This window comes from Aegilops tauschii, chromosome 4, assembly GCF_002575655.3.
Source record: "Aegilops tauschii subsp. strangulata cultivar AL8/78 chromosome 4, Aet v6.0, whole genome shotgun sequence".
In the NCBI taxonomy this organism is placed as follows: Eukaryota; Viridiplantae; Streptophyta; class Magnoliopsida; order Poales; family Poaceae; genus Aegilops; species Aegilops tauschii.
In genome coordinates, this window is record NC_053038.3 from 326,295,510 (window position 1) to 326,306,888 (window position 11,379).

Consider the following 11,379-nt stretch of genomic DNA (forward strand, 5'->3'; position numbering starts at 1 on the left):
GAAAAAAATCAAAGAGAAGGATTCATCGCGTTTTACGATACGGAGCCGCCACCACCTCCAGTTCTTACTCGGGATGGCAGATCTGGAGTCCGTTTTGGGCTCCGGAGAGGGAAAATCGTCGACATCATCATCATCAACCATCCTCCATCACCAGTTTTATGATGCTCACTGCTGTGCGTGAGTAATTCCATCATAGCCTTGCTGAACGGTGATGGGTTGGATGAGATTTATCATGTAATCGAGTTAGTTTTGTTAGGGTTTGATCCCTAGTATCCACTATGTTCTAAGATTGATGTTTCTATGACTTTGCTATGCTTAATGCTTGTCACTAAGGCCCGAGTGTCATGACCTCAAATCTGAACCTATTATGTTTTCATGAATATATTTGTGTTCTTGATCCTATCTTGCAAGTTATAGTCACCTACTATGTGTTATGATCCGGCAGCCCCGGAGTGACAATAGTCGGGACACCTCCGGTGATGACCGTAGTTTGAGGAGTTCATGTATTCACTAAGTGATAATGCTTTGGTCCGGTTCTCTATTAAATAGAGGCCTTAATATCCCTTAGTTTCCATTAGGACCCCGCTGCCACGGGAGGGTAGGACAAAAGATGTCATGCAAGTTCTTTTCCATAAGCACGTATGACTATATTCGAAATACATGCCGACATTATATTGATGAATTGGAGCTAGTTCTGTGTCACCCTAGGTTATAACTGTTGCATGATGAATGTCATCCGACATAATTATCCATCATTGATCCATTGCTTACGAGTTCGTTTCATATTGATCTTTGCTAAGTTACTTTTCCATTGCCACTGTTACGATTGCTACAAAACTGCTACTATTACTTTTGCCACCGTTACCGTTACTTCCATACTACTTTGCTACTAAATACTTTGCTGCAGATATTAAGTCTTTCAGGTGTGGTTGATTTGACAACTCAATTGCTAATACTTGAGAACATTCTTTGGCTCCACTTGTGTCGAATCAATAAATTTGGGTTGAATACTCTACCCTCGAAAACTGTTGCGATCCCCTATACTTGTGGGTTATCAATATTGGAGATGGTTCAATTACTAGGCCGATGTTTGTAAACAAAAATTTGAGAGCCGATTATAAAGCTAAGTTAATCGAGCTATTGAAAAAATATGTTTGTTGCTTTGCATGGGAATATCATGAGATGTCGGGTTTAAGCCGAGAGCTAGTGCAGCATCGGTTGCCTATAAAGGCCGGTTTTAACCTTACAAACAAACGAACAGAAGATTTAATCCTAAAATATATGACCAGATCAAGGAAGAGATCGGTCTTTTGCTTAAAGCTAATTTTATTATACCTTGCAGGTATGCTGAATGGATTTGTAATATTGTGCCTATGGAGAAAAAGGGATCTGGGTTCCAAAGCTTATATAAGCAAGATGATATCCTGCAGAGCGATCTTTGGAGGAACACACCTTTATTTGCCCGACTGCTGGTCACAGTCTATGAGATTGGGGTGATCTCTATCATGTTCATGAACAGGCGAGGAGTATGACTAATATGCTCCACCCGAGGGGTCAGCCTTCGACAAGCTAGTACCAAGCAGTCATCGCCGTTGAACCCTTGCATAGATCTGAAGTATCTGACACCCAATCTCGCCACAAGACGAGAAACCCTAACCTCACCGCCCCAAAGAGACGACATAAATCAACGTCGGAGCTCTGTCGGCTACATCCAGACGGACGAACTCGAGGAGGATCGGAGCTCGAAAGACAAACTCGAAGAATTAGCGCCGCCATCCGCCCGAGCACCGCACCTTCAAAGACTAAAAAAACCTAACCTAAACTACTAACCGGAGCGGAGGCACCGGGATTCCCCTCCCACCACCGGCCACCGGAGTGGCAGGTAGAGGGGAGGCGAATCCACGGGCTTGCCAGCGAAGTTTTTGTAGGGGAGAGTTTGCCCTATCCATCTAGGGTTAGGGAAGAAAACTTGCGGGAACACACAAAAGGAGGGTCTCAACAGTTTCTTTCTGTCTTAGCGCTATGTGCGTAGATGTTTCTACTATATGTTTCTAAAAAAAATGTTTCTACTATATGCATAGCACGTGCTTATCTACTCCCTCCGTCCCACAATATAAGATGTTTTTGCAAGCTGTTTTAGCTTGTAAAAATGTCTTATATTATGGGACGGAGGGAGTAGATCGTAATCAGCATGTCATTAATTCTGTCAATTCATGTTCATGATTATTTATGGGTTAAATTAATCAAAAAATTGCTAATATACTCAACACCTTTTCTTTTTCTTTTTCCCCTTCCTTTTTCTCTCTACAATGGCAATGGCATGCATAAATATTTTGACATTGCTCGGTACGAGTTCACGTCAAACATCGGGCATCCTAGATTCCTGCATCCGCCCATTCACACTATGCTCGCGTTGACAAGTTGACGCGTGTGATCGCGAAAACATGTCACTGGCGGCATCGAACATGGGGTCGTGCGTGTGCAGTATGGGACGAGCTTGTGGCATACTCCGAGGTGCGGAGCATGATCTACCAAACGGCACTCCTTGACGTGCGACCCCGTCGTGCGTGTACGTCAGCCGTCACAACCAATGTACTTAATCACCATTGGAAAATATGCATGGAAATGCCAGGCTGCTTACGACGTCGACTTCATCTCCGCGGCCAAGTAAAAAGCTTTTTTTCTTTCATTCGCAAAAAAAAAACTTTTTTCTTACCGTTCTTGTTTGCCACGCCTATGACCCCGTCCACGCTTGAAGGCCTGAACTCGAACCAGTCATTTTTGTCATCCGTCACCGATTTCACAAACTGATTTTGTACATCCCAATCCTGTAGAGTCCAGGTGTATGGTAAACATGAAATATAAGAACCACTGACCAAAGTAAAATTGACATCACAATCATCACTGCCGTACCGCCATAAACACGCCGAAGCTGCGTAAGCTCGTATTCTAATTTATCAGCGATGGTGACCGGTTAAAAATAAGCTTTCCCGGTGTGTGTGTGTGTGTGTTTAGCTGTAAAGCATCAGTAATTATTTTTTTGTCCTCCTTTGCTCCATTTTGGTTTTTGAGATCCCGAATATACAAAAATTGGGTAGTACTTTAATTTTGCCCTTTTTTTTTGAGGATTAACATAAATTTGCCCTGTCCAATCAAAGTCTACGCGAGACTAGCGTAGACTAGGAGTGGAGAGATGCAACTTTTCCAAACACATTTCGTCAAGTACGCTGCGTGGGTACATGGAAGTTTTAGACACGGCGATAAGAAAAAGCTACTAAGATACACGATGTAACAATCCAGGTGAGTTGAGGTACAGCTCCCGCGACGCCCCATCATTTTTGTTGGTGAAGCGCGTCCCATCCTCGGATCGTGGCCGCGGCGTTCAATTTCGACGCGCGCTTCCCTCTTTAAAGCCCCTTGCCGGCGCCTCGCCGCGTAGTGCGTTGTGTCCTCCCCAAGTGCGCGCGTTCGCTCGATCCATGGCCATGGAGGACGACGAGACGGCGACCCAGAAGAGCCGCTTCTTCCGCGACGCGCGCGTGGAGGCCATGCAGCGGCGCGTGGACGAGGTGCACGCGGATGCCGAGGACCCCTACACCATCTTCCGCCTCCCCGCGGCCGTGCGCGAGCGCCACCCCGACCTGTACGAGCCCCAGCTCGTGTCCGTGGGGCCCTACTACCACGGCCGCGCCGGGCTCGCCGCCGCGCAGCAGCACAAGTGGCGCCTCCTGCGCGACTTCCTCTCGCGGACAAACGAGAAGGGGGCAGCCGGCGGCAGCCAGCTGGGCGCCTACTTGCGCTGCGCGAGCGCGATCGAGGCCGACGCGCGGCGGTGCTACGCGGAGGGGTTCGACGGCGTGGGCGCGGACGACTTCGCGGAGATGCTGGTGCTCGACGGCTGCTTCCTGCTCGAGTTCTTCCTGCGGAAGGGCGAGGGCCAGCTCGCCGCGCCCGGGGGCGCCAAGTGGGCGTGGCAGCACATGTACCACGACGTCCTCCTGCTCGAGAACCAGATCCCCTTCTTCGTCGTCGAGAAGCTGCACGCCATCGCCTTCCCCGGCGAGGACGGCGGGCCCGACAGCGAGGGGCTCCTCGACATCTTCTGCAAGGCCCTGGCCGGCGACCTGCCGTCGAGCCGCGCCATCCGGCCGCGGAGCGGCAAGACGATACACCACCTCCTGCACCTGCACTACGAGTGCAACGTCCGCAGCGCGTCCGCGGACGCCAGCGACGCCAAGGGGCGCAACAACGGCAAGGCCGACGCCAACGGCGCGTCGTCGCTGGCCGTGTGGAAGCAATCGCCGGTCCCGTCCCCGCGCTCCAGCGACGGCGCCGTGAAGGGCCGGCTGACGTCGATGGTCCCGCAAGCGGCCAAGATGGAGGAGGCCGGCGTGACGTTCAAGAGGAAGGCGACCCCGCGCGACATGTTCGACGTGAGCTTCCGCTACGGCGTGCTGCACATGCCGGCGTTCGTGGTGGACGAGGCCGCCAAGGTGCTGCTGGCCAACCTGGTGGCGTTCGAGCAGGGCGGCGGCCGCGCCGCCAGGCAGCTGGACGGGGGCAACCTGGTGACGGGGTTCGTGGCGCTAGTGGGGTCCCTGGTGAACACGACGAGGGACGTGGAGGTGCTCCGGCGGTGTGGCGTCATGCACTGCATGGTCACCCACGACGAGGCCGTCAGGTACTTCAGCCACGTGGTGCAGTACACGACCATGGACTACGACCGCCACCTGCTCGCCTGCTTGTTCCGAGACATCCGAGAGCACTGCCAGTGGAGCCGATGACCGATGCGTGCGCACGTAGCTGATTCTTTGCTCGACTATTATCAAGTCGATCTCCACCACTTTGTTTGTTCTCTATACATGACAATACGTTTCCTTCTTCTGTTCTACTCTTTTTTTCCCCAATGGTTACTCTACTCTCTCCTGTCACAAAATATAAGATGTACTCCCTTCATTGTAAGGTCTATTATTTTCGGCACGGTGAACAAGACACATAATTATGCATAATTTAGGATGAAAATAACCTTGGCCAAATCACTGGTTAGTGTAAGTAAATCATTTAGTCTAGAAAAATGAAGAGATACACGCAATCAGGAGAGAGACACTTTTCTTTTCTTCTCTCCAAAGAAAGATATATGCAATCGGGAGAGAGATACTTTCCTTTTTCTAGAGGGTTGAAAACAGAATTTCAAAAAATAGATAAAATGCATCTTACATTGTGGAATTTTATAAAAAACAAATACATCTTATATAGGGCAATTACTCCATTTGATGGGTGTAATTAATAAGCTCTTTTAGGACCCTTCTAAATTGATTGATACAAGCCATTTATTTTTGTTAATCCAGTGACTAATATTAGGAGTATTAGGTAAGATGCTACCAAAGATTTTGTAGTGCTGAGAGTAATTCCTACGGATCCCGTATCCATAAAATAACTACCGTTCAGAAAAAGTTTGGGCAAAAACGTCGCCAACAGATCCCGTAAACATGGAATAAATTGCAGGATCTTGTAAACTTGACCTTAACTTTCCTTTGGTACACGCGAAGTTTTGCTTCCCGTAAACATTTGGCAGCAAAGTAACCACCTGAAACTTCACGCCGCGCCGCCGGTAAGCCGGCGCGCCATCGCGAAAGCCACCACGCCGCCGGAAAGCCGACGCGTCGATGTGCCCCGCCGACCTGCCGGAATGCCGTCATGTCACTGACTAGCGGGCCCTAGAGCATTATCTAGTTTTGTTTAATGAAAAATAAAATAAAAAGAGATTTAGGGGAAGAGTTTACGAGATCTGACAAAAATAGGTCTCAGAAACTTCTAGAATTTACAGACATCCTATAAAAGCACTTTTACATAAAGTTTTTTAGGGAAATTGTGTGAATTGCTCTAATATAGACGTTGCACTTCTTTAAATAAGAACACAACTTACATAATCGTGTGTGTGTCTATATATATATATACACCTTGCCCGCAGCCGTACCTTTGTAAAAAAAGGCTCATGTTGCACTTGCCGCTTTGCAACATGAGCCTGATTGCGCTCCATGCTAGTTTTTCTCTTTTTTAGTGTTGATGTGCTTCAGCCTTTGCAACAACACTCATATTATATTCGGCGCTTTACAACATGAGCCTTGTTGCGCTCCTTGTTAAACTATTTTTTTTCTTCCTTCTTTTTTCCTACTGAGGTGTGTCATCTTTTGCAACAACCAACAAGGCTCCTATTGCACTCAGCATATTGCAACGGGAGCCTTGTTGCGGCCAGAGGCCGTCCTATCAAACTCAAATCCGATGGCACGGAGGCAGTCGGCGCAAACTCGAATCCAATGGCCACAGAGGCAATCGAAGCGCAAAAGAGTTATCAGCCGGGTGAATCTAAGCTTTTTTTTAAAGAGAGAAATTACATGGTCATTAAAGTAATACAAAAAGGAAGTTCTAACTATGCATATCAAGCTAATGATTTGTTAAATAAGGATGTATATTTGTGTCCCTAATGGCTGTGTTCATGTTTCTGAGTAAGCATTAATGCTCTCTTTTACCCCAGAAAAATGCTCTCTTTTCCTTGAAGAAAAGAAAAACAAGGTATTACATTGACTGGTGGACCATGAGATCAGTGTCAACTCCCAGTAAGAAAAAATAATCAAAATATTCCACTCCAGGGTTCACTGTGATCTAAGATAGTTGCAGTCCAGGGAACGAACTAAGAGCAACGCTAGCAGATTAACCACCATACGACCGTTTTGGAGCTAGCAAAATCGCCATCCAACGTCCCATCGCCATATTTACATACAGACTCTGCCCTTGAGCCATAATATATAGCGACCATGTCAAGGACCTCGGTGCCCAAGACAGCCGGACCTCGACTACGTAGTTCGTAGTCTCGGTTGATAGGAGCGCTAGGGTTTTTGCCTAACTGCTCAATGGCGCAGGAGATGAGATTAGGAGTAGAGAAAGAGGTAGGAAATAATGATTTATTGCTTGCCGTCAAAGGGTGCAGATTACACGATATATAAAGGCCTCATGGGCTGCTAACAAACTGGAAACTATGCCTAACAAACTACTCCTGGACTCTAGGAACCAATGTATACGGATCAGGACTCCTTGCCCCGATCACGCCTCGCCAGCTGTGGCCGTCGGCTGCTACTCCTGGGCGCGTGGCCCGCGCCTGTACGTAGCGCCCCACATGACATCTCTCCCCCCCTCGACGAGCAGCTCGTCCTCGAGCTGAAAAGCGGGGTAGCGCTCGACGAAACTGTCAAGATCCTCCCATGTTGCCGATGATGCAGCCTCGCTCTTCCAGTGGACAAGGAGCTGGCGAACGCCACGTGCTAGGCGTGAACGAGTCCGCGTTCTGGTTCCGGGACAGCCGCACCATTGTGGATCGGAGGCAAACCCGGCGGTGCAGTTGGAGGCGTGCCGAAGAACTTCTTGAGGAGGCCCACGTGGAACACGTCATGGAGGCGCGAGCGCGCCGGAAGCTCAAGGCGGTAGGCGACGTCGTTGACGACCTCCGAGATGCGGTACGGCCCGTAGAAGCGTGGCTTGAGCTTGCCCCTGGTTGGCAAGTTGAGAGAAGACGCGGCGCGCTGGCGAAGACGAAGCCACACCCAATCGCCGACGACATGCCGAACGTCGCGATGGCGTCTGTCGTAGTAGGACTTGTAGACCGCTTGCGCCTGCTGTAGACGATAGCGGACGTCAGCGAGTAGCTCGTCGCGCTCCGCCATGCTCTTGGCCACTGCCGCCACCCTCATGTCGCCTGGCTCGTAAGAGCGAATAGTGGGAGGGTCGCGGCCATACACGAGCTTGAACGGAGTTTCTTGGGTCGCTGTCTGGTAGGCGGTGTTGTAGATGTACTCGGCCCAGGGAAGCCACCGTAGCCACTGCCGCGGACGATCCCCTGTGAGGCAACGCAGGTACATAACAATGATCTTGTTAGCAGCCTCCGTTTGGCCATCCGATTGAGGATGAAACGCCGACGTCATGTGCAGCTTCGTCCCGGTGAGACGCATGAGCTCTCGCCAAAAAACCGAGGTGAAGACGGGGTCGCGGTCAGAGACCATGGACTGCGGAACGCCATGGAGGCGCACGATCTCGGCGAAGAACACCTGTGCCACCGACTCCGCCGTGTACGGGTGGGCCAACGCCACGAAGTGGCAGTACTTGCTGAAGCGATCCACCACGGTGAGGATGACGGACTTCCCGCCCACGCGAGGGAGCGCTTCCACGAAGTCGATGCCGACGTCAGTCCACACGCCCGTGGGCACCGGCAGCGGAAGCAGCAGACCGGCGGGGTGCAAGTGCTCGAACTTGTACCTCTGGCAAGTACCGCAGGCGCAGACATACTCTTGCACCGTCTTGCGAAGGTTAGGCGCGTGGAAGTCGCGGCGGAGACGATGTAGCGTGCGCAGGACGCCGTCGTGCCCGTCGTCGTGCACTGCGGTGAGGAGCTCCTGGAGTAGTGGGGGATGACGGCGGAATGTAGAGGCGGCCGTTGAAAGTGACGAGGCCGTCGGAGAGCGACCACGGCAGCTGCCGCGTGCCCGCCGTGATATCCTCACGCAGCGCGACGAGCGCCGGGTCGGTTGACATAGCTTGCCGTAGGCGATCGATGAAGTCGAAGCGAGGACCCGATATCGCCATGACCGTCGTCTCCTCCGTGTCGCGGCGGGAAAGGGCGTCCGCCACCGTGTTTGTACTACCGGCCTTGTACTCCACGGTGAAGTCGAACCCCAGTAGTTTGCCGACCCAATGGTGCTGCGGAATGGTTGCCAAATGCTGGTCAAGGAGGAATTTGAGACTGTAGTGATCAGTTTTTACCACAAATTGGCGGCCCCAGAGGTATGGTCTCCAATGACGAATAGCGAGCACCAGGCCGATGAGTTCCCGTTCATATGCTGCCAGGGAACGGTGACGAGGCGCGACCGGCCGGCTAAAGAAAGCCACCGGGTGCTGGTCCTGGAGAAGGACGGCCCCGAAGCCGTACGTAGAGGCGTCACACTCGACGATGAACGGCCGTGTGAAGTCCGGCAACACGAGGACGGGAGCCGTGGTGACCGCCGTCTTGAGGGCGGTAAAAGCTGCTGCCGCCTCCGGCGACTAGGAGAAGCCGTCCTTGCGAAGGAGGGCCGTTAGGGGCGCGGCGACCACGCCAAACTCCTTGACAAACTTGCGGTAGTACCCCGCAAGGCCGAGGAACCCCCGGACCGCGCGCGCCGAGCGTGGCTGCGGCCAGTCGGCCACTGCCTGCACCTTTTCCGGGTCCATGGCCACTCCTGCAGCGGAGATGGTGTGACCCAGGTAGGAGATCGACTCAACGGCGAACGCGCATTTCTATCGCTTGACGAAGAGCCGGTGCTGGTGCAGGACGGTGAAGACGGTGCGCACATGTCGGAGATGGTCGGCCCACGTCTCGCTGAAAATGAGGATGTCGTCGAAGAAGACGAGAACGAAACGGCGCAGGTACGGCCGCAGCAGATCGTTCATGAGTGCCTGGAACGTCGCCGGCGCGTTGCAGAGGCCGAACGGCATCACCAGGAACTCGTAGAGGCCGTCGTGGGTGCGTAAGGCGGTCTTTGGGATGTCCTCTGCGCGCATCCGCACCTGGTGGTAGCCGGAGCGCAAGTCGAGCTTGGTGAAGAAACGAGCGCGCCGGAGCTCGTCGAGGAGTTCGTCCACCACCGGGATCGGAAACGCATCCTTGACGGTGATGGCGTTCAGGGCGCGGTAGTCGATGCAGAAGCGCCAGGACCCGTCGGGCTTGCGGACCAGCAGTACCGGCGAGGAGAATGCGGAACAACTCGCTCGGATGATGCCCTGGGCGAGCATGGCGGCGCACTGACGCTCCAGCTCGTCCTTGTGTGCGGCCGGGTAGCGATACGGACGGACGGCCACCGGAGCGGAACCGGGCAGCAGGGTGATGCCGTGGTCGCGGCCGCGGGGTGGTGGCATGCCGGAGGGTTCGGCGAAGATGCCGTCGAACTCGGTGATGATGGCGTCGAGGAAGTCACGGCCGCTGCATGATTTCAGGGCTAGTCCAGCCGGTCCTGCAATGTCGCGCCAGCACACCCGATGGCCCTCCCGCCAGAACGTCATGGAGAGGGTGCGGAAATCCCACAGGATCGGTCCAAGCGTCGCAAGCCACTGCGTGCCCAGGACGACGTCGTAGCCCGCGAGCGGCAAGGCGAGGAAATCCTCCGAGAACGCCTCTTGGTCGATGTGGAAGGACACGGCGAGGTATGCACCCTAGCACGGGCGGCCGCCTCCTCGGCGATGAAGTTGTGGGTGGAGCCAGAGTCGATCAGGGCGAGGAGGGAGACACCCCCGAGTGTGATATGCATCTGCATGGTCTCGCTCGTGCGCACGCCGGAGATTGCGTGGAGCGAGATCCGAGGGTCGGCCTGCGAGGCATCAGCGGTGGTGGAGGCCGCATCGTCGTCGTCGTCGTCTGGCGCCAGGTCGAGGAGAAAGATGCGCTGACACACGCGGTTGTGGCCCCTGCCAAACTTCTCATTACAATTGAAGCAGAGGCCCAGGCGACGGCGTTCCTCCATCTCCGCCTGTGACAGACGTTTGATTTGGCGCCCTTCCGGCAGAACGGGGGCAGGCTGGGGTGCGGCTGGTGGTGCCGGTGCGGGGGGCGCGAGGCGTGGTACGGGCGCCGGCAGGATGCCCATCTGCTAAAAACGAACCGGTGGCGCGGAGGCGAGCGCGCACTGGTCGCGCAGCTCCAACTTGCGGGCGAGACTCATGGCGACGGCGAGGGACTGCGGGTTGTGGATCTCCACGTCGAGGCTGAGGGGTGGCTGGAGTCCCGCGGTGAAGATCTGAACCTTCTGTGTCTCCGATAAGAAGCCTGCCCGGGGAAGGAGCGCCTCAAACCGCTCCTGGAAGTCGACGACGGACGTCGTGCGCTTGCACGCCATCAGTTCGCCCAGCGGGTTAGCGCGCAGAGGTGGCCCGAAGCGGAGATTGAGCAGCTCGGTGAAGCGGCGCCACGGAGGTGTGCCCTCGTCGCGCTGGACCTGCATACACCACAGTTGGGCAGTACCCTCGAGATTGTATGACGCCATCCACACTTTCTCCTCCTCGGCGATCCGTTGTTGATGGAAGAAGGACTCGCATCTGTTGATGAATGCGAGAGGGTCGGACTTGCCGTCGAACTTGGGGAAGTCCATCTTCTGAAACCGGGGTGGTCGATCGTTGTGGTGCTGCCCATCGTGGGCCCCGTCAGCGCCCGACGAGGAGGCGGACTTCTCCTTCTGCAGTGCGGCGACAGACGTCTGCAGGGACGCCACCGTTGCAGTCAAGGCCTCGATCATCTTGGCCAAATCAGCGGTGGTTGGTTCTGCCATGGCGGAAGTAACCGAGGCGACGGCGGATGGTGGT

At 53.8% G+C, this 11,379-nt stretch overlaps 1 protein-coding gene and 1 pseudogene across 1 annotated transcript; one reads left to right on the top strand and one right to left on the bottom strand.

Annotated features, from left to right (window-relative positions):
• Nucleotides 1–3,037: 3,037 nt before the first annotated feature.
• On the top strand, nucleotides 3,038–4,994 carry LOC109731898 (UPF0481 protein At3g47200-like). Its single transcript, XM_020291074.4, has one exon. The coding sequence runs from the start codon at nucleotides 3,480–3,482 to the stop codon at nucleotides 4,782–4,784; it is 1,305 nt and encodes a 434-aa protein (XP_020146663.1). The 5' UTR covers nucleotides 3,038–3,479; the 3' UTR covers nucleotides 4,785–4,994.
• A 5,088-nt stretch (nucleotides 4,995–10,082) lies between these two features.
• Nucleotides 10,083–11,345, bottom strand: LOC120963422 (uncharacterized; annotated as a pseudogene).
• Between the last annotated feature and the right edge of the window lie 34 nt (nucleotides 11,346–11,379).

Coding starts and splice junctions, on each gene's coding strand:
- LOC109731898 (XM_020291074.4), top strand. CDS start 3,480: ATGGCCATGGAGGACGACGAGACGGCGACCCAGAAGAGCCGCTTCTTC.